Here is a 22,758-nt window from a genome sequence, read left to right as displayed (position 1 = left end):
AAATATCGGGCACCTAGCCAGGCCTCAGTTTAGTTACAAGCCTGCATTTCGTTGAGTCTCTTATATCATTTTGACGCCATTGATGGATTACCTTGGTCCGGAAGCATTGCTAGTTTAATACTTCGACCAAATATTTAATTTTTTTTTAATATAAAAAGCTACGTGGTTAGCATGCGATTCGATCCACAAATATGGGCTCGTTTAATAATGTCCACCAGACGGAGATCATCAGATCAGCTTCAGCGCCTGTGAGAGCTGTTCCGATTGACTAAACCTAAGGTGGTTACAACATAAATGTAGAAAACGAGAAACAACAATGACATGGGAGCGCATTAGAACCAAACGTAGTCTTCAAGATTTAGATAGAAATCCCATGTGTTTCTCATCCAACATTCGCAAAAATAAAGCAAATTATCTCAGGATCTCAGTGTATTTATAATAAAGTGCCCTATGTTTTGGAATTTGACATTATCAAGAGCAACAACTAAACTGTCTTGACTTGAATCTTCTGGTGGCTTGTGAAGAACTGGAAAACCAACTGCTCACAGGATCCGGAAATGGCAACTGCAAGTACCCGCATAAACCAGCAGTAAGTGACATAAAATACTATGCACTGCTAAAAGATGAAAAAGAACAAAAGAGGTGGGTTGAGCATGTGTTATTTTGATTAGCACGGAAAGCTTTTGGCTGGGGACAAAGGAAAACAGAATCTCAGACCATATCTCACCAACCAAACTTGACAAACTATCTACCTTTTATATTTTTTTTCCTTCTTCATTCTTACCAAGAATATGATGGCATAAAGGTTTTCTATAATATCATTCTAGGTTGGATGTTAGACTCAGAAGAAAGATTAAGAGTAATTCAATGTAAGTTGACGAATAATGGCAATTTACTGCAAAAAGCCATCAAATATGTATTCTGGGAAAAATCACGTTCTTCCTTCAAGCATATATCCATTGAAAGATGGACATCACAGAAGTTTAAACTTATCCCTGGTATCTTATGACCCTCAAAGGCACTGTTAAGAAATTTTAACAGATGCCCTAACAAAGGAATTATAACAATTAGTTAATTCATCAAAAAAGAAAAAGAAAAGAAAAGAGTCATACCCCAGCAGACCCCTGCCTTGCCATGTTCTAGGTGTCACCGTTAAGTTGACTTGAGCACCTTGCCTTACAAGTATTACAGGTATCCCATGGCCCTGATTAGTTTGCGCCTCAGAAGCAAGTCTCTGCAGCAAATTATCACCAATTTCCACATTGCCGAATTTAACAATCTGATCTCCAAGCTGTAAACCATCTTCTCCTGCTGGCGATGCATCAGCTATCTCATCAACCAACGCAAAGGGTACTCTCACAATCACGTCCACATCCATGGCATTGGTAGAATCACTATGAACATTAGTTGAGGATGCAGATGCAACAACGTTGACAACTGATGCGCTTTGGTCATCTGACATCTCATCATTACCGGAAAAATTAGACAAAAATGCAGTTTTCACATATCTTGATACACAGTATAATCAATATTTAGCTACCAGCTCCAGCTTGTAATAATAAAATTTAATGCTAAATTTAAAAAATAAGAAATGTGTATGCATCACTGAACGCCAATAAATCTCAAACTTCTCACAATGCACAGGGACCCACACAGACCCTCAATACATTTCAAATCCGACAACAGATAAAATCATAAACAATTTTTCCTACCCGATTCTCCCAATAAATCTATACGTATGATAATATGCATTGCAGGTTCCAACCACCTACCTGAATCTCTGAGGGATGATGATTTAGGAGCAAGCCTTGCTGAGTGCAGAACTTGTATATTTTCGTTCAGTTTCTCTGTAATCTCTTTGTGATCATTTCGCAATTCTGCAATTACAATAAAGACCACAAATAAAAATATGAGTATGAATTGGACAACTACTAACAAATACCCACATCAGCACCATTAGAAGCAGTAAACAAAGCTCCACAATCAATACACAACTGAAACTGAGCAGGGGTATGCAAAGCTCCACAATCTCAGTGTGTACCAATATTCGCAGTGAAAGAATGCATTATTTATTGCGAATAATTTAATAAATGTAACTCAAAGCAAATCCACGACTAAAATATTCTAGAATACCAGCAAGACGACGCCTTTCCGCTCGCACGGTTGGGATGTCAATATCGTGACGGGGAAAACCCTACACATTAGAAGAAGAAAAGGAAACACCAAAAACCCTAAATCCCCAATTTTATTGATTAAATAATACCTTATTAAAAAAGGAAAATAATAATATATAAAAAAGGTCGACCTCGGAGTCAAGGAGGTTGCCGGAGATTCCAGGGCCACCGGGTTGCGTAAGACGCTCGATGACGGCATTCATCTCCGCCTCTAGAGCACTCCTCTTCTCCATCAGACCCATCGTCTCCGCTTTCAGATTCGTCCCCACCATTTTTCTTCTTTTTCTTTTCTTTTCTGTATTTTGGGTAATTTTACCAACGCCTTCTTCTTTCTTATTTTCTCACTAGTCACTACTGATACGAGACTGGAAGAGAGAGAAATCAGAAAGCAAGGCGATGCGGTTAAGGGTCGTTTGGGTAAAATCAAATTACGGTGCACGTGAAGCGCACTTGCATCATTCTGGACTACTACAAGATGAGGATTGGGCTGGAGGTTGGATAAACCCCATGGGCTTCAGGTAGGCCCATTGGGCTCGGTGAACTATCTGAGCCCAAATAATAAAATAAATAAATAAAGAAAATACCCTAAAACTAAAAGTTAAAAAATGAAATTTAAAAACGCTGGCTCTGACTATTATCATCTAGACGCTGGCTCAATATAAATACGCAGGACTCGCACCACTGGAAAAATGGTGGCTATTGTTGTGTCCCTGGCGTCTACGCTTATTGCTGTTACTTCACCTTCATATTCTTCCTCGTTCTTGACGAAATTACGGTCTTCCCCAAGTCTGCGACTTTCTTTAGCAGTTACACCCCTGTGTTCTCGCAGAGGGAAGCTCATGGCTCACACTCTTGCTCGGGCCACTCTCGGCCTCACTTTGCCTTCTGGCGTTGATGCCCCAAAGGTCTATTTCTCTCGTCGCTTTTCTTCAAATTTCAGTATATCTATGTTCGCCACTGGACGATTGTCATTTTGATTGTTGTTTGGGGTTAGTTTATAAAAATTGATTTTGGTATGTGAGTTCGTGAATACTTAGAGCTATTGATTGTTGTTCTTTTTAGTTTTGATGAAATTTGATGGATTTGGTGGGTTTTTATATCTGTAAAGTTTCGATCTCTGTATGTGCGGTGATTATATTTTTTTTGTTTACTTGATTGATTTTATGAGATAAAAGCAGTAAATGATTCATTTTTGTTTTTGGATTTTGGATTTTGTTGTAGGGATCAAGTAATTATTTGGCTGTTATGTTTTATAGATACAGAATTCGTGTACAATTTGATTGTATGGTTAAATTGAGCAAGAACTTAAATTCTGTTGAACTGAAATATCACTTGTGTGTTTGTGTCAATTCCTGAAGATCTCTTTCGCTGCAAAAGACATCGATGTAACGGAATGGAAAGGAGACCTACTTGCAGTGGGCGTCACAGAGAAAGACTTGGCAAAAGATGAGAACTCCGAGTTTCAAAATTCAATCTTGAAGAATCTAGATTCCCGTTTGGGTGGTCTCTTGGCTGAAGCCTCTTCTGAGGAAGACTTCACAGGAAAGTCTGGCCAGTCAACAGTTGTAAGGCTTCCAGGTCTTGGATCAAAGAGGATTGGCTTGTTTGGGCTTGGACAATCTGCTTCATCTACAGCAGCTTTCCGAGGTCTCGGGGAGGCTGCAGCGACAGCAGCAAAGGCTACTCAAGCAAGTGACCTTGCTGTTGTGCTTGCCTCTTCCGAGGGGCTTTCTGCAAAATCTAACACAGCTTCTGCAATAGCATCTGGTACTTTGATCCACTATTCTTTTATTCTTGATTGGTATTTAGTATTCTGATATAGTAATAGTTGTGCTAAACATGTTGAAATGGCTTTGACTTGTTGTAGGAACTGTGTTGGGGATTTATGAAGATAGTAGGTATAAATCAGAGTCAAAGAAATCAGCTCTAAAATCTGTGGACATTCTTGGTCTTGGAACTGGACCTGAAGTAGAGAAGAAGCTCAAGTATGCTGAAGATGTTACTTCTGGAATAATTTTTGGGAAAGAACTAGTAAACTCACCCGCCAATGTTCTTACACCTGGTTTGTATGATCTAATTTCTTGCAGTTGTTATCCTTTAATGTCACTGTTAGTTGTCAGGCACTTTCTGCATTTAGTTCATTAACCAACAAAAAAAAAAAATTCTGTATTCTCCTTAGTGTTGCCATTTTCCTGGCCTATACTTGTAGTTTCCCATTTTGTTTCATCAGTCCATGTTCATCGAGGTGTTTCCTATTGTTGACTGTAAATGATGATTATTGTGTCTCAGGGAAACTTGCTGAAGAGGCCTCAAAGATTGCTTCCACGTACAGTGATGTTCTATCTGCAAAAATATTAAATGAAGAGCAATGCAAAGAACTGAAAATGGGTTCTTATTTGGCTGTTGCTGCAGCCTCAGCAAATCCTCCACATTTTATTCACTTGATTTACAAACCCCCGGGTGGACCTGCTAAGGTCAAATTAGGGTTGGTTGGTAAAGGGCTGACCTTTGACAGGTGATTGCAGATTATTTAGAATGAACTTGTCCCTAGTTCTTTTCGCTCTTGCAAATGTAGAACAGCTTTGCTTTAGATGCGGGTAAATTTTTGTGGTTACAATGTGTCTGTGGTAATGGGAGTAATGACTGAGTTTAATGGTTCATATCATGGTCGTATGATGTCTTTTAAGTATCCAAGAATGAAGTGTTAAGCTAGTCTTTTGTACTCCTCTCATATTGCCTATACCATTTCTCTGAATGATTTATATTTCTCTCTTTCCTAATGCTATTGTTTCTCTCATTTCCATGTCACACTGATAGAAGTGAGTTGGTGTTTTTTTGAAATAAAAAATTGGCAATGCTCTTTTCTATATATCAATGTGCTGACACTAGTCTTTTATAGTTATTGATTTTATCTTTTTATGTTATCAGTGGTGGCTACAACATCAAGACAGGGCCTGGCTGTTCAATTGAACTCATGAAATTTGATATGGGAGGTTCCGCAGCTGTATTAGGTGCAGCAAAAGCCATTGGTCAAATCAAACCTCCTGGTGTAGAGGTGAGCCATTGTGTTTTCCATGTTTTGTTGTGGAGAAAGATGCACGATTGACCCATTTGTGACTTTTTAATCCTCAGGTTTCAGTTTTTTAGTGATTGAATTGGTGATGTACACCAGTATGGATCAATAATGGATCTTGTGTATGCAGGTTCATTTCATTGTTGCAGCTTGTGAGAACATGATAAGTGGAACAGGTGTGAGGCCTGGAGACATTGTGACAGCATCAAATGGAAAGACAATTGAGGTATGGTTTTTGTGGTTGTCAGAAATGCACACCTTCTCAATGATGAGAGTTTAACTGACTAATTGGATCATAATTCAAAATGTGCTAAACATAACATGAAGGAATATATTACACCTTATCTTCAAGGTGAGTAAGTATTTTTTCAATTGACGGGATGTCTAATAGGCTCATTGGATCTTAATTCTGAAAGTGCTCCATAACATTAAGGATCATACATATATAATTTTGTATACTAAGCTGTGCATCCATGTTCTTATAAACTAAAGTTCTATTTGCTTCAATTTCTGTCACAGGTCAATAACACTGATGCTGAAGGTAGACTTACTCTGGCAGATGCATTGGTATATGCTTGTAACCAAGGTGTTGAGAAGGTATTACTGTGGTGATGCATCTTGGCTATGCATTTTGTATCTGTAATGTAGGTGTTAATTGTATCTTGTGTTAATTGGATTTAAAATTGTGAAATTCTAGCCAAAGTTAATTTTTTTATACTTTCCTGATGTTTGATATTGTTGAGGTTCCTTAATGTGCTCATTTGGCTTTACATAGGAAAAAGAGTTTAGCTTTTCACTGATTTTTCTTGCTGCAAATTAGGTGAATAATCTAATTACTGACTAGGATTCACTTAGTAAAATGGTAGTTTTGTTATATTCCACATTTTTCATTTCAGTCTGCATTATATGTTGTATTTTGTATTTGCGGCACATTGAATTTTATGAAGAGCACATATGCATGCTGCTCTTTGTAATTAATTTATCATTAGAATTGTTTGATGCCTACATGCTGCTTAGATGTATATTACTGATTTCTGGTACTGCTAGTGCTAACACGATCATATTATGCAGATTGTTGACCTGGCAACCTTAACTGGTGCCTGCGTAGTTGCTCTTGGACCCTCAATAGCAGGTATATGCATATTCTTTGAAGCAGTGATATATTATTGAATGAATCAGGAAAATGTGATGATGCTTAGAGTGGGCTTCTAAGTGATGCTTCTTGGAGTAAACTACTCATTAAAATGAAGTTAAATTGATAAAATAAATAAGATTCACATTACTGGTTCTGCACATAACAAGGTTTAAGCATCAAAGATTATGTTTGCAATCTCGTGTCATTGTCATGGGGGCCCTTTAATTTGTATTTAATATGTTAATACGCTTTGAAACTCTTCTACAACTTGATGGATTGCTAATTGTTTATGCGATGTTAAAACTTTTCCTTCTAGGTGTCTTTACACCTAGTGATGACCTGGCAAAAGAGGTATTTGCAGCTTCGGAGCTCAGTGGGGAGAAATTTTGGAGGTTGCCATTGGAGGAGAGTTATTGGGAGTCAATGAAATCGGGAATAGCTGATATGGTCAACACAGGTGGTCGTCCAGGTGGTTCAATAAGTGCTGCTCTCTTCTTGAAACAGGTATATGATTTCATAATTTTATTGTCTCGGTTTGTGCCTGTTGTGTCACTTCCTTAGTTTGATCATGTTTGTGTTCTGTTATGTCACTTCCTAATGATAACGTTTTTGACTATGCTTTTGTAGTTTGTTGATGAAAAGGTTGAGTGGATGCATATTGACATGGCTGGGCCTGTTTGGAGTGACAAGAAGCGCACTGCTACAGGGTTTGGTGTTTCCACTCTGGTGGAGTGGGTTCTGAAAAACTCTGCTTAGGTAGCTGAAGCCTGAAGCATCCATCAGGAGAAATATTACATCAGCATCACCAGCTGAGGGAACAGAGGCATTTTGATGGGGTTCCTTGGTGCCACAACTCCCGTTCATGAATAAAATGTGCAGGAAAAGAAATGGAAAGGTTATGGATCCAGGCATGATCTTTTTCCAGTTTTACTGAGATGGGTTGCAACTCCTTGATATCTCTCTTGGAAGGGTCTATTTAATTTCTCGGACTGTATGATTATTTGTTTTCCTGTCCCTAGAACACCAAAAAAAAAAAAAAAGAAAAGAAAAGAAAGCTTGGTGAGTAAAGATGTAATTTATTTCCCTTAGCCTAGAATAAAAATGAAAAGAAGAGCTCTTGGTTGCTTTTTGAAAGACAAGTTTTATTCCTGTGCCATGATATTTGGTATCGAGGCAGATCTCACGCCACTGCTAAAATAACGCATGGGGTCGAAGTGTTGTGGTGGATTCTCATCTTCCAAATGTCTCCCGTCAACAACATATTGCTTTTACTAAGTACAATGAAAATGAAATTATAGCGTTCTTATTTTTCTAAGCAAAGCCTAAAAAAGATGAGACTTAGAACTCTCGTCCTAAATATATGTAAGGTAAATTACATACTAAGTTGCCATTAAAATGAAACTTAGAAGTTTGTGTTTTCCGAAACCTTAATAAAAGGAAAACTCCAACGTTTATCAAACTTTCCTCAAATTCAAATCTGCCATAATTATAAACCCATAAAAAATTGGAAAAATAAATAATTACCATGACTTGCTACTGGTTTGCTAGTTACTGAGCTTTACACGTGGTAGCAGGCGTCGTGTTTTATGACCTGGTTACCAGCGGTCAAAACCCACTTTAAAACCTTTGACAAAATCCTCTCGGTTCAGACATAATTGAGTCTCTCTCTCTCTCTCTGTCTCTGTCTCTGTCTCTGCTTCTTCTTTTGCATTTTAATATTTGAGCTGCGTCATATCTTTCTCTGTTCGCAGAATCTGCTCCCTGAGCTTACAAGAATGGAATAGACCACCTAAGCCTGCTAGCTTTCTTCTTTGTGGAAGTGGAAGTGGAACAATATTGTAGTGATCATGTAGTCCACACAAGGGGCAGGCAGATATTTGCACCAGAAGAAACAAAATGAGTGTTTCTTTGACTGTGATGACCTTCAATCTTCATGAAGATCAGACGGAAGATAGTCCTTACTCATGGGAAAAGAGAAGGGATTTGTGTATAAGCGTCATTACTAGTTATTCTCCAATGATTCTATGTACCCAACAAGGTATCTTTGCCTCTGCTTTCATAGCTGCTGTTTGCGTATGGATCTTACTTTGTCGTTGTGATTTGCTTGGATTGGTCATCTGGGTCTCTTTTCATTTGTGTTTTGGAGGCGGGTTTTTGTTCTTTTAGGATTTAGCTTAGTTTCACAGTTGACACATGAGTTATCTTATCTGGGTTGAAGGCTTCTTATTTTACTTGGTCATGTTCATTCTTTCACAGGATGATTTTAGGGTTTAGGGGAATATAATTGGTGTCTTGGATTACGTTTTTAATTGTTCAAAATGCCTGATTGTTATACTGTAATTTAGATGTTAATATAATATTTGGTATGTTTCTTGCTTCTGAATTTTTTTTGTATCGGTTTCTGTTTCAGGAGTTAAATCACAATTGGATTATCTTCACCAGTGTTTGCCAGGTAACTTTCTCTCCAATAAGTTAAATTTTCATTTCCTAAAGTTAGCATCGGTATTTTTTTTCTTCATATGGCTGAGAAACGGGGGGTTTAGCCCTGCGCTTTAATGCAGTGATTAAAAAATGACCAGATGACCGAACATTTTACTGCTGGCTTTCTTGAATGCATGCTTCAATTGATTGTTTCTTCTGGAGAGTGGTTCATAAGGCCTAAAGGTCATGTTTCTTTTTGCTTAATTAGGAAAAGGATTGCAATTGAGTTGGTGAAGCTTCGCCTTATTTCACATTTATATAATGATCTCTTTCTTGACAGTTTGACAAGAGAGCATTATTATTTATGTATTCTATGCGCACACATAACGGTGTCAGCCAGTTTGTTTACTTATAACTTAACCATGCATAAAATGAAAAATGCTCGTCATTGTTTCTTCTATATTGTGTTGTTCATGTTCTCACAAACAAGATTATTTCAGTGTTTCACATTGATCCATTTTCAAGAACGGTTTGCTGGCATCCATTTGTCATTATCTGATCTCTCCTCATCTTTATCTTTTCCACTTCTGATTGGACTTTTGTATCTTATTCGATAGGTTATGATCAATTTGGAATATCAAGAAAAGGACCTGAAGACACTTCTGATGAACATTGCACCATCTTCTATGACAAGGAGAAGGTATAATTCCTTTTCTTGCGAGCTAGAATAACTTTCTACTGTTTTTATTTGTCAGAATAATTTGCAAAGTGGGCCTCTTTATGCCATTCCTTTATAAAATGAAGGTGGAGCTGCTTGAAGGTGGAACATTTTGGTTGTCTGAGTCACCTTCTGTGCCTGGAAGCATGTCATGGGGCTCCGTAGTTCCATGTATTGCAACATGGGTGATATCCTTACCATATTACTTTCTCAAACTTTAATAATCTTCACTAACTGCTTTAACCTTTCTATGGAAGAGTGCTATATCATTTGTTTTCTTGACATGATGTCCACACATTTCAACTGAAAGGAGTTGAGCCACCTGGGTTTTCATTCCAGATAGTAAATACAAACATGGATGAGTTCAGTCCTCGTGCCCGTAGGCGAAGTGCTTTGCTCACATGGCAGCACATTGCATCCTTACCACCTAGCCTGCCAGTTGTATATTGTGGAGGATTCAACACACAAAAGGAATCAACAGCCGGGCGATTTCTTTTGGGGAGATCAAGGTTCAATTAACATGAGGATATTCAACTGTTTTTATATGCACCAGCTGTTAATTCCATATTTATTACAAGTTGCCATTTAAAATAATAATTAAGAGCCCATATGCATAGGAAACTGAAGAGTGTAAAGTAAACCACAAAAAAAAAGGTTAGGGATTTTGGAAAACAGATATGACACTTTGATGCTTTTGTGAGCTGCCATATTTTTGAAAGGAGCATCCTTCATTTGCTACTCTAGTTAAAGTAGTACTTCATCATGGCAGAAATCTTAAGACACCTCATTCTATTGTCCTCTTTCTGATCCCCTCTCACTGTTGCAAACCCACTAGACCCGTTTTGTTTTTTACCCCCAGCTTTTTGTTTGGTCGATATGATTTTCATTAAGAATTGGTAGTACCGAATTCATCCTACTTAGATATATTGTGAGAAAAATTTATATGCTAGTCTCTTTCTGGTAGGAAACTCACCAGATAACTGGTCGCTTTTATCTAAAATCTTTGTTCTTCTTTAGTAATTCTTTTCTCTTGGCTTGCCTGCAGAGAGCACGGTGCAGTTGGGGATATGAGGGATACATGGCCTAATGCCCGTGTGAGGAAAAATGTCTCTCTTATTCGCACTTTTCATGGATTTAAAGGTACCTACTATGCGACTACTACTCTCAATGCTGCTCATTGAGCATGACCTAACTCTATAGCACGTGATGCTATCAGGTGACAAACAAGGAGCTCTTGAATTCCTCAAGTTGATTTTCAGAGCCCTCTGCCTTTGTTGGGATCGCCAAACACAGGATCTGCACATAGATTGGATTCTTTTTAGAGGTAGATCTCTTATTCCTGTTCTGTGTGAAGTGGTGAATGATAACATTGATGGATATTATCCATCCTCCCACTATCCCATATTTGCTGAGTTTCTGCTTCCTCGTACTGTGAGAGTGCTTGACCCACCTGCTCGTGAAGAAATTTGATATGCATCTGTTTTGAACCACCACCTCCCTATTTTTCTGCTCTGAGCATTGAAGATCTTGTTCATAATTGATGGGATTTAAATAGTGTTATTCTATGTACAATTTTTTCAACTCTTAATTGTTATACAGAGATCTTCAATTTCCTCTAATGTGCATCAAAAGAGGTTGTGGATGTAATTTCATTTTCATTTTCAAATGTATGACCTTACGTACTATCGCTTTTACCCTCGAGTTTAATAGAATGGAATTTGATTTACTCCTAGTGGAGTCTTCTTTCTAAGCCTTTGTAAATGCTCATTGAACAATTCTTTAGGAAATGCCCTTGTGCCGCACTATGAATTGTTTGGATAGTGAGAAAATTCCCCTTCTTCGTTTTCGATTAATGAAAAAAGCAAAGAAGTTTATTGTGGTGGGTTAAAATTAAGCAGGGTTAGTACCTGATATTTTACATTACATTTCAAGCAAAGATCTGGTCAAGGTTGGTTCTTGCTTTTGGCTTCATCAAATTACATTATCAAAAGTTAAAACCATTAACAAAGCAACGAAGAATTTTAGGTTTTCATACAGGAACTTATACGCTTTGTATACAAAATAAGCAAAAATGAAAACTACAGAAGCTCCAAGGAGGTCAGAGTCTACTATTTAGGATTTATATTCGAAACATAGCGAATTATCAGTGGAATATGATAATAAAAATTAAACTTAAACAAAGTCTTTTTTGAAATGCCAATGATGTTAAAGAGTAGGGAATTAAACACAAGAAGTCAGTGCCGAACGACTTGAATTTCAAGAACTCAAACCAATGATTTTTTTTGCCCACGCTCAAAAGTGCATCGTTTTAATTCACAAGCAATATACAAAGAATAGAACTTTGACTAGGAGAGAGAGATAAGCATGTTGTTTATGAGAAAACTTGTAATCACCGTCAGCCCGTCAGTCCGTCAGTGAAGTCCAAGCCAATCTCCACCGCACATCAGAGCCACGCAACAGATCCAACGGCGATAAAGAGATTTCAAATGGTCAGTCCTCGTCTTGTAAATCCCCCAATTCCCAACCCAACCATTTGGAGCGCTGTCTCGTTCATCTCGTGTGTTTTATAAGCAACAAAAAACCAACCACTGTGTGATACATTGATACAATCACACCAACATACAGAGTCCCAGAGTCGGAGAGAGAGAGAGAGAAAGTGCAAGTGGATCTAGATCTTGTGCGAAGAAGCCATGGCGAGAGGACCTCTCGCTTTTCAGCTATGGATCTCTGTGTGTCTTTTGCTCTTCTTTTGTGCTCGCTGCTTCTATCTCCCTGGTGTTGCCCCTCAAGATTTTCAAAATGTCAGAATCTTTAACTCTCTGTATCTCTCTGCATATATATATTTATGTATGTAATGAACCTCTGTGTTTAATTAAATATATACCATGATGGTTTTTGGCGCTTGTTTCTTAGTTACACTCGGATCCGTGTGAAGTTTAACATTTGGGTGTTTACAATTTCGGGTCTTTTGGTGAAACCTTTTATAAATCTGCGATTTTATGACGCTGTTAATTGAGATCTAAGTTCAGTTTGCTGCTTTTCTGTGTGTTTTTGGCTTGGAACGTTGTTAATCTCTGTTGGTTTCTTATATTGCGTGAACTTTAGATTGACATATATGTTTTCGATTACAGCAATGCCAATATATAGATGCACATTTATAAGTACAGTCCTAATTTGTCAAATTTTTATTTTTCTGATTCGTTTAGTAAGTCTTAGAGCTTGTCTTGTCGTCCAAATGATGGATATGCAATATTTGAGGAAAAGAAAACGCTATGATGTGTTGAATAGCTTTCATAAACTGAAATATTTTCTCAACTTTGCAATTGGGAAAGAAACGATAGAGTATGGATATTAGTAACGAATAAAAGCGTTTGAAAGGAATCATTCAATGGACTTCCTTTTGTGTGATAGTAAGGAATTATGCTCACCTAGGATGATCACTGACTCTGGTGACCTGAAATTGTATGGATTATTTTAATCTACAATTGTATCCATGCTGTTTGGACCTTCATATGTGCAGGGAGATCCATTGAATCCGAAAGTGAACAAAGTAACCTCTACAAAAACTCAACTTCCTTATTCATACTATTCCCTCCCATACTGTCGTCCAGAGCATATAGTTGACAGTGCAGAGAATCTTGGGGAAGTTCTTCGCGGTGATCGTATTGAAAACTCTCCTTACGAGGTAAAGTAGCTTTTAAAGAGTATTACTGTTATGCTTGTGTTGTCCTTCACTTTGATTATTGACCTGCTAAGAATTTTATTTTATTTCTTGTTGCAGTTCAAAATGAGAGAACCACAGATGTGCAATGTTGTATGTCATGTAACTCTTAATGCAAAAACTGCAAAGGAATTTAAGGAAAAGATAGATGATGAGTATCGGGTGAACATGTGAGGCACTAATTATGAAGATTATACATATGATGGTCCTCCGTGATGAAAAGTTGACTTCATTCTGATATTTTTTGTCAAATGACAGGATTCTGGATAATCTCCCTCTAGTTGTTCCTATACCAAGGCCTGATCAGGAAAATTCCTTAGTGTATCAACATGGCTTTCATGTTGGTCTCAGAGGGCAATATGCTGGGGTAGCTGTTGGACCAATTAGCATTCTATATATGATCTTAATTCTTTTGGTGATGTTCTTATAGAAGAGTTCTGATTTTTCCTTTTTTTCCCTCAAAACATGTACAGAACAAGGATGAAAAGCATTTTATCAACAATCACTTAACATTTACAGTCAAGTATCATAAAGATCCAATGACAGAATCTGCCAGGATTGTGGGATTTGAGGTGAAACCATTCAGGTATGTATTTATGATTCTTTTCTATCATAGTCTAATTAGTTTTTTCTATTTTCTCTCTGCAATGCAAGTTCATACCTGTGTGATGATAGTGAATATTGATGAATGCAGTGTTAAGCATGAATATGAAGGTGAGTGGAGTAAGAAGACGCGATTAACAACTTGTGATCCCCATGCAAAGCGCACTGTTACCAGCTCTGAATCTCCTCAGGAGGTTGAAGATAAAAAGGAAATTATATTCACCTATGATGTTGAGTTCCAGGTTGGTGACCTTGCCCATCCCTAAGAAAAGACTTCTTTGTTTGCCTTTTTGAGTTGGGTTTCAGACATCGCCCCTCTTTGATATTTTCGCCTTTTATTTAACCTTGTAGGAGAGTGATGTGAAGTGGGCATCTCGGTGGGACACATATCTTCTGATGGCTGATGATCAAATCCACTGGTTCTCAATTGTTAATTCTTTGATGATTGTTCTTTTCCTATCGGGCATGGTGGCTATGATCATGTTGCGGACACTTTACCGGGATATTTCCAAGTACAACCAACTAGAGACCCAAGAAGAAGCCCAAGAGGAGACGGGATGGAAACTGGTTCATGGTGATGTATTCAGACCTCCATCAAACTCAGATCTACTGTGTGTGTATGTTGGGACAGGTGTGCAGTTCTTTGGGATGATTCTTGTCACCATGCTCTTTGCAGTCCTTGGATTTCTATCCCCCTCAAACCGAGGTGGGTTGATGACTGTCATGCTCCTCCTCTGGGTCTTTATGGGTCTCTTTGCTGGGTACTCTTCAGCCCGTCTCTATAAGATGTTTAAGGGAACAGAATGGAAGAAAATCACTCTCAAAACAGCTTTCATGTTTCCCGCAACTGTCTTTGCCATTTTCTTTGTCTTAAATGCTCTTATCTGGGGAGAGAAATCCTCTGGGGCAGTGCCCTTTGGAACCATGTTTGCTCTGGTATTCTTGTGGTTTGGCATTTCAGTTCCACTTATATTCGTTGGTGCATATGTGGGATTTAGGAAGCCAGCAATTGAGGATCCCGTGAAAACCAACAAGATCCCTAGGCAGGTCCCGGAACAGGCATGGTACATGAATCCAGCCTTCTCTATCCTAATTGGAGGCATACTCCCATTTGGGGCCGTCTTTATTGAGCTCTTCTTCATCCTTACATCTATCTGGTTGCATCAATTCTATTACATATTTGGGTTCCTTTTCATCGTCTTCATTATCCTCATCATCACTTGTGCTGAGATCACAATTGTGCTATGCTACTTCCAGCTGTGCAGTGAGGACTACCTTTGGTGGTGGAGGTCATATTTGACCTCAGGCTCCTCCGCACTCTACCTTTTTCTCTACGCTGCCTTCTACTTCTTCACTAAGCTTGACATTAAGAAGCCAGTATCAGGAGCCTTATATTTCGGGTATATGCTGATTGCTTCTTATTCTTTCTTTGTGCTGACTGGTACTATCGGTTTCTACGCATGCTTCTGGTTTACTAGGCTCATCTATTCATCAGTGAAGATCGACTGATTAGTAGTCCTACTATGAAGGAAATGGTTCATTTGTTCTGCACGAGTAAGCACGGAATTCACCTTGATGGTACTTGTAGAATGTCCTCGTGGAGCTACCAACTGGGTTCAATTTTGAATCTTGAGTCATAGAAATTCTTATTCTTAGCCTTTCTCTATACAGGTTCTTCGTCAGTTGTAGTTCTTTTTGTTTATTTGTTCTTATATCAAGTCTTATTTCTGTTCCATACGGTAACACTTGAGAGAATTGTCAATCTTCTTGTCGTGAATGGCTCAATGTCCATTCTAGGAATGAAAATGGAATTCCTGTTGTACCTAACACTTGCTACTGCTACATTTGTTCTTTGTCGTGTCAAATATATCTTTGGAGATCTGAAGCCTACAGTGGCTATTGGGTGATGAAGGCTTTTCAGCCATTGATAGGGGCCCACTGATGGCATTGGCAGCATTCTCCTTGGAGATTTAGATAATTTGTTTTGTGAAAAAAGAATAAAGTACAATTCCCTGACTAGTTTATTTCGGTTCTTTAATATGAACATCGTAAACAACTCCTGTACAAAGAAAAAATTTGCAAGCAATTTCAGAGGGTTAAACGTAATCAAATGATAATAATAAGTAACACATTTTTTTAATAAAAAAAATTCGCTCAATAGAAAACAAGTATGAAACATCAGTTTTAACATTCTTCACGTTTCCAGCTGGAATTTGTGTATAATACATTGTTTCTGACCACCTAGAAAATAGAAACTAATCAGTTGAACGAGTCATAATATATTACAAATCAATCAGCACTTTCAGCACTAAAATCAGGTTCTGGAGGCTTTTGTAATTTGACCAATTCTCGAGCACTCTTTGCAGTCCTATTTCGGTGAACACCACGAAGTGCATTGGCAGCAAACCTGGAAGCTAAAAACGTGGCACCAATGCTATATGAACCTCCCGCATTGCTTCGTACACCTCCAAACACTTCTGTTTCTCCTTCCTCTTCCTTCCGGCGAAGCTCCATGTTTTTCCTCTTGGAATAACGACGCCATGCTGCTTGAATAAAGCAAGCAGCCCATGTCCGCCACTGCTGCGAGTAGAAACGGAAGGTGTGCTGAACCTGCCTACTGTGAAGGCGCCTAAACTGACTGGCAACAAATTTCAACTCTTCAGCCACAAGGGCAAAAGCCTCAACCTCTGTCAAAGCCCTTACCGTCCTAGTAGATGACGGTAGGTTAGAACCAGATTTTGGATCCAGCGCCCAAGTCAGAAGTTCCTCCCCACAGAAATCACCTTCTTTCAGTAGACTGCGGTTAAAAAACCCACTCCTACCCCCATCTGTTGTTACACTCTCCAGGCGACCACGAATGATGAAAAGCATCTCATCAACTGGATCTCCTTCTCGAACTATGTAAGTACTCTCTGTGAATAAACTTGGTTTCAGTCTCTCACAAATAGCATCAAGCAATCTCTCATCCATATTCTCAAACAGAGGAACCTGCAATAACCAGCAAAGTAAAAGGTCGATACAATAGAAAGGCAACCGAAATAAATTTACAAATAAGCAAAGCTAACTTCATCTAAAGGAGCAACCAACAAATATGCAAGCAATTACCACTAGAATTATACACAAAGCATGAAGAATTACTAATCATACCCTCCTCACTAACGCCAAACAGAGGTGCCGTTTAATATCTCTCCTAAGATCCTTTGGTAGACTCTGAACCAAACTCTGCTCGTCCACCCCACGTGTTTCCAACCACTTATATTGATCATATCGCCTAACACGTTCCCTTAGGTCTTGTGGGAGCAAGCGGTGATGCATCCACTGCTCTGAATCGCGTCTTTTGACCCTCATCTCCTCAAGTCGAATAGTAAGAGATTGAAGGTAGGTCTGTCACAATACCATAACAACCAGAATATTAGCAATATCAGATCATATTCTGCTTTTCATGCTGCATCATTTTTACAATGGTAAGATTTGAGCAACAAGCATATATTTAGTAAAAATTGGAACCCAATTAAACCTAAAGATAAAAGAAAAGAATTGCAAAAAAAAAAACACAATGGAAAGGTTCAATTTCCTTTCTGTATCTTTGTCTCACTCTGACTCTCAAAGACTATGAAACCGAAGCAGCAAATATGACTTTAATATGAAACCAAAGCAACCTCTTCAGAATTATTTCATCATTTAATCCAAACAGCATCCAAAGCAAGAATAAGCCTGACCAAAATCAGGATTGTCACAATCTTATATCGTGTACCAAAATGAGTCACCACCAAAAGCTTCAAGAGTCTCCATCAGACAAAGGATTATACACAAAGGTGCTAAATGGATGTTATAAGCATCAACCGTTATTTGCAAGTTTACCTGCATGTTTCCTATCAGAAGTGCAAAGAGGATCAGTCCAAATATAGCTAGTGATATGGAAAATATAACCTCTCCAGGATAGGTACTGGTTGCAAGCCCCTGGCCAAGTGTACTGTACACAAAAGTCATAGAAATCGCTGTTAAAAGCTAAAACTTTCAAGCCCACAAGAGACAACAGATAGGAATAACTTTAAGTGAAAATCATTGGAGATGCAAGAAGTTAGTTTTTGAAAGGAGTGTTAGAGTATGTTGGCATGCTAAACAAATAACCAAGAAGTAAAAGATATCTTTACACTGAGAAACTAAAGTTAACCAACAACAATTAATGTATTTTTTTATTAATTAGTACTTCAAGTAAAACCACCACATAAAAGAAAATATCATTACCTTAAATTCTGTAGTCCCCACCATAAGCAGTAACAGTATTTGGGGAGGAACTTCTTGGATGAAACAACACCAGATGATAAAGCTGATTTGTAGATTCCAAAATCAAAGTAGGTATTCTGGTCATCTGGTGAGCATTTTGACTGGATGTTTCCAGTAACATTGGACCAAGTCCCAGTATCCAATATGTTTTGGTTCCCGCAGTACAAGAAATTTTTATCACATGGTTTTCCAAAATCAGTACAAGCCTTCTGCCAGCATGTATCATTACGTTCTAAAGCTAATAAATACCAAAACGCCCCAACTATCTGCAAATATTCATCCAACAGATATTAATTGCCCAAAAGAAACGTATAACTCCCATGGTAATATATGAAGCTTAAAAGAAAAATTAAGTACTTGATAGAATTAGACATGACCATGAATGAGAAGGAGGAGACATTTTTTACCAAGAAAACGTCCAGCATGTTTGCAACTTATATGAGGATAATTATATATGTATTACAGACTGCATGGTATCTACATAATGAAGAAACAGACAACTAGTTATAAAGGTAAAGATACAACTACACTTCAAAATTATATTGCATGTGAAAAATATAAGGCCAAAAAGGTCTTAGGAAAAGTTTATAACTAATAACCTAACAGGAAGATTAGGGAAATTGAATAACATACAGCAAGTGAACAAGGCAATAAATAATAAAGAGTAGATACCAAATAAGGTACTCACATGACTAGCGAGCATGTATAATAGCAGGTAACATGCAGCACCTGCCCAAGCAGTTTCAGCAAAGACGCCAGCTGTTCTTTTCAGTTCTGAAGTCAAAGGTAGGACTCGAACAAGTCTGGGAATATACTGAAGCAAAACTATGAAAAGCAAAGCCTGTTTTGTAGCAAGCACATCTGAACCTTTGGACCTCTGAAGAAACCTCCAAACTATAATCTGCACCAATTTACAGCCCTTTAGTTTTAAGCGCATAGGGCTAACACTTAGTTGATATTGGTTACATCCAGCTCAATGTATCTTTTAGATATTCTACTACAAAATAAAATATGCTAATTTAGAAACAAAAGGAAAGAACAAAATAAGAGCCAAAACCATAGGAAAGAGGTACAGTAATGCGGAATAATTTAAGGTCACACACTCTAACCTGTGGTAGGGGTAGCACAGCAAGAAAATCAATAATGAAATAACTCCGTAAGTATCGCTTGGCTATTCGTGCCGGATCAATCACCAGTTCACCTCGTCCAAAAACCCGAGATGATGGAGCAATGTAAGCTGTCCTAAACTGGAGAGCCATGTGAATAAGATAGAAAGCATCAACAATCATCCGCAATGTGGTCGCAATGATAGCCAACCTTCTATCTATACCAAGACAACTTGAATTATTGATGACTGGAAGATAGAAAAACAAAGGGTCCACAGACACTGCCAGAATACATGATATGACGAAAAGTCTATTCCACAACAGGAGAAATTTGTCCTGAGGATCAAATATCTTCTTGTCTGACCCTTTAAGATCTTCAGGGAACACTGCACGAGAAATCCCAAATCCAAGTGATCGACCGATCGACTTAAGTCCTTCAGATCCCTTTCTCATTCCTCTCTTAAAAGATGTATCCCTTGCAGGACCAGTTCGGCTTAGTCCCTCAATATTAAATCCACATCTTCTTGCCCCACTATCAGAAGGTGATGATAACCTAGAGTCCAAGTCATCGAGCCTGGAAAATAAATAAAAAGCGCCAATAAGCACAACATTTGGTGCTGTTTTAGCAAATGACCCAAATCTAAATAAACAGGGCCAATAACTAGGAACTATAATATTTCAATTAATCAATATGCAACATGAATCAAATATTAATATTTTGAAATAATTATAAAGAAAACAATCTAGAAGGTAAAACAGTTGAATAAACAATTTTCCAACCATAAATCACAACACATTTGCTAGTTAGGTAATTTGCTATCTTTTTATTGGATATGGAAACACCAGAATCCTAAACTTTTAAGCAGGCATGATATCTCAACTAGTCATTCCAACATGTACAAATGTTGGCACGACTAGTTGACTAGTTGATCCAGATCTTCATATTGGGTAATGATGCCCCTAAAAAATTTGCAACCAAACAAAAGTTACATCTCATACCTGACAAACTTCTCTCTCTGCCCTCCCAAGTACTGTGACTTGTAACTGCAATCAAACATTTTACTCAATCAAACACATCAATGCCCCCTGCATATAAAAAAGCATATCCAATTAAGTGCAAAATAGTGGGCATCAAAGTCATCATATTCAGGTCTACGTGGCTGAGCTATCTCACATCTGATGAGATTGGCCTCATAAACACCAACCAACCACAAAGGAAGTACGAATCTAGAAAACCCTAAGTTCCAATGATAGTGCTTTACTCATAACTTAGAAATATAATGACCTGATTTATAGTACGCTAAATGTTTTTAACACTTCGACGTAACCAACGAAGGCTAAATTTATAGTAAACAAACTGGCATCTATTGCTATAACCTGAAATTATATAGCTCAGATCCCCAGGATAGTCAATAGTGCATACACAAAGCAGTCGAAACCATTGTGTTAGTGACCTACTTATGAGTTTTCATTTTTATTAACTTAATTCACTAAGAACAACATCTAGCTAACCATTTCCGCAGTTCAGATACAAACTCTTCAATTTTCTCCACTCTTTTTTCTTTTTTTTCTTTCCCATATTCTCTAATTGTACGGTATGATTTAGGCCTTTTTTGTCAACCATCGGATCTCCAAATAATGCTCATGTAAAGCCAATTCCTTTCATCTAGCATAATCCAAGACAACCATAAATTACCAGAACCGCTGTTTCCTGGCGTTGATCATCAATTTAAGAACCTCCTCAAAAAAAAAAAGCAATGAACATGACTGAGTTCAAGGAAAAGCTGTGTGGTGGCAGATGAAGGGTAGAGTGGTTCAAACCACAAAACCCCATAAATACATGCAATAAAATTACACTAATTTCAATCTATGACAGAGATTTCCTGCAATTTACGGAAGAACCCATATTGTATAAATGCGTATCTGTGCAGAAATGATCAAGCACGCGGGATTGGAAAAGATAGATAAAAGCAACTCACAGTAAAATCCGTAGGTCTTTAGATTCTAATTCCGTTCCTTGTGCCTTAACAGACAGAGAGATTGTAGTTATACAACAGCGTGTCGAGAACAATCAAAGGAAAGGACGATGCCACGAGGGAGAATGAATGAATTCCGAAATAAATTGAGAAAGAAGAAAATAAGTCAATGGTTTCCGAAATGTTTCCACAACACGATGAGATGACAACAGAGTTCAACTTGCAAAAAGGCCTTTTTCTTTTCCTCTGCGTGTCTCTCACCACCACGTTATCTAGGATTATTGATTTTTTAGATAAAGTGTTATAGGCTCAAATGGTTATCAATATTATACCTAAGTTACATTTTGATTCCTCAATTAAATTATTCGTTCAAACGGTCCATCAACTTTATATTAATTAAAATTGGTTCTACCGTTACATTCTGTCAATATTGCAAACAAATATAAAGGTAAAACAGTTCAGTTAAATAAAATACTAAATAAATTAAAAACTAAAATTTAAAAGGAAGTTTCACTAAAACACCCAAAATAGTAACTGAAATTATAAAAAAATCCAACACCCAAAACACTTTATAAACACACCTAAAACTCATCATTACACACACTTAAAACCCATTTATAAACACTCCTAAAAAAATATACAATTGTTGACTTTGGGATTAATTTTAGATGTGTTTTTATGTTTAAATAGTATTTGAGTTTTTTTATAAATACATGGATTGAATTTATTTATAAATTTGTAAATTTAAAATAAAAAAACCTCTCTCCCTCTCCCACCTCACAACCTAGCCCAATAACCATCACCCCATCGCCCCATCTTCTCCTCCCCGCACCCCACCCTCTCTTCCCCTCCCTCCTTGTCCCCGCTCCTCTCTCAATCTCTCTCTCTCTTCCCTCTTTCTTTCTTCAAACAAACCCAAATCCCTGTAGGCACATCCGTAGCCTCTCTATATTTAGGAAACTGAAATCGGAGGGAAGAGAGGGGAAGAGAGGGGCAGAGACAGAGAGGCTGGGAGAGAGAGGTTAAGTGGACGGGTTTTTTTTTTTGGGGTTACTTTTTTTCCTTCTTATTGTTTTATTATTTTATAGTTCTTAATTATTTTTTAAAAAAATAATTGTATTAATTTTTAATCGCATATTTTATTTTATTTTAACTATCAAAAGTCTTATTTATCCCTATAAATGTAGCATGTGCTGCTCATATGATTAAATTTAACACAAAATGTAACGATATGATCAATTTATCGATTAGTAAAGAATTTGTGGACCATTTAAATGAATAATTTAATTGATGGACTAAAATGCAACTCGAGTATAAGGACCATTTGAGTGAATAACCCTTTAGATAAATAGATTTATTCCAGAAATTGTAACTTGTATGTAATTAACCATAATATCGGTTGATTATCAAATTAACTAGTCTAAACTTTGGTTGGCCGGATTAGATTTACAGGTGCAAATGAACCCTTCAATGTTTCAAAAATGATATGTGAAGAAAGACACTAATTTTATTTTTCCTTCCAAATTCCAATTCTAGTGTTAGCA

At 37.6% G+C, this 22,758-nt stretch overlaps 5 protein-coding genes across 6 annotated transcripts; 3 read left to right on the top strand and 2 right to left on the bottom strand.

Annotated features, from left to right (window-relative positions):
- Window positions 1–332: 332 nt before the first annotated feature.
- Window positions 333–2,556, bottom strand: LOC103341268 (26S proteasome regulatory subunit). The gene is made up of 5 exons (XM_008244767.2): window positions 2,306–2,556; window positions 2,134–2,194; window positions 1,773–1,877; window positions 1,113–1,455; window positions 333–564 (listed from the first exon to the last, which is right to left on the bottom strand). Exons 1-5 carry the CDS (start codon window positions 2,444–2,446, stop codon window positions 543–545), a joined length of 672 nt encoding a protein of 223 aa, XP_008242989.1. The 5' UTR covers window positions 2,447–2,556; the 3' UTR covers window positions 333–542.
- A 230-nt stretch (window positions 2,557–2,786) lies between these two features.
- Window positions 2,787–7,521, top strand: LOC103341269 (leucine aminopeptidase 1). The gene is made up of 10 exons (XM_008244768.2): window positions 2,787–3,079; window positions 3,533–3,941; window positions 4,042–4,236; window positions 4,464–4,689; window positions 5,103–5,229; window positions 5,378–5,473; window positions 5,767–5,844; window positions 6,319–6,379; window positions 6,699–6,886; window positions 7,010–7,521. The coding sequence occupies exons 1-10, from the start codon at window positions 2,864–2,866 to the stop codon at window positions 7,136–7,138; spliced, it is 1,725 nt and encodes a 574-aa protein (XP_008242990.1). The 5' UTR covers window positions 2,787–2,863; the 3' UTR covers window positions 7,139–7,521.
- A 508-nt stretch (window positions 7,522–8,029) lies between these two features.
- LOC103341270 (DNAse I-like superfamily protein) lies at window positions 8,030–11,271 on the top strand. Its single transcript, XM_089042397.1, has 7 exons — window positions 8,030–8,420; window positions 8,793–8,834; window positions 9,421–9,503; window positions 9,608–9,710; window positions 9,817–10,030; window positions 10,567–10,661; window positions 10,738–11,271. The coding sequence occupies exons 1-7, from the start codon at window positions 8,279–8,281 to the stop codon at window positions 10,989–10,991; spliced, it is 933 nt and encodes a 310-aa protein (XP_088898523.1). The 5' UTR covers window positions 8,030–8,278; the 3' UTR covers window positions 10,992–11,271.
- Window positions 11,272–11,863: 592 nt separating this feature from the next.
- LOC103341271 (Endomembrane protein 70 protein family) lies at window positions 11,864–15,672 on the top strand. Its single transcript, XM_008244770.3, has 7 exons — window positions 11,864–12,322; window positions 13,042–13,206; window positions 13,303–13,412; window positions 13,501–13,609; window positions 13,716–13,828; window positions 13,937–14,087; window positions 14,197–15,672. Exons 1-7 carry the CDS (start codon window positions 12,212–12,214, stop codon window positions 15,352–15,354), a joined length of 1,917 nt encoding a protein of 638 aa, XP_008242992.1. The 5' UTR covers window positions 11,864–12,211; the 3' UTR covers window positions 15,355–15,672.
- Window positions 15,673–16,072: 400 nt separating this feature from the next.
- On the bottom strand, window positions 16,073–21,488 carry LOC103341272 (putative cyclic nucleotide-gated ion channel 5). Of its 2 annotated transcripts, none has more exons than XM_008244771.3 (8): window positions 21,218–21,488; window positions 20,238–20,324; window positions 19,242–19,812; window positions 18,821–19,033; window positions 18,094–18,398; window positions 17,707–17,818; window positions 16,993–17,229; window positions 16,073–16,833 (listed from the first exon to the last, which is right to left on the bottom strand). In XM_008244771.3, exons 2-8 carry the CDS (start codon window positions 20,294–20,296, stop codon window positions 16,135–16,137), a joined length of 2,196 nt encoding a protein of 731 aa, XP_008242993.2. In that variant the 5' UTR covers window positions 20,297–20,324; window positions 21,218–21,488; the 3' UTR covers window positions 16,073–16,134. The 2 variants fall into 2 exon arrangements, with proteins under 2 accessions (XP_008242993.2, XP_008242994.2); XM_008244772.3 differs by having other exon boundaries at window positions 20,238–20,282; window positions 21,218–21,482.
- Window positions 21,489–22,758: the final 1,270 nt, after the last annotated feature.

Source organism: Prunus mume, linkage group LG8 (assembly GCF_029339155.1).
Source record: "Prunus mume cultivar Tortuosa linkage group LG8, ASM2933915v1, whole genome shotgun sequence".
NCBI lineage: Eukaryota > Viridiplantae > Streptophyta > Magnoliopsida > Rosales > Rosaceae > Prunus > Prunus mume.
This window is presented reverse-complemented; position numbering and strand designations above follow the sequence as displayed.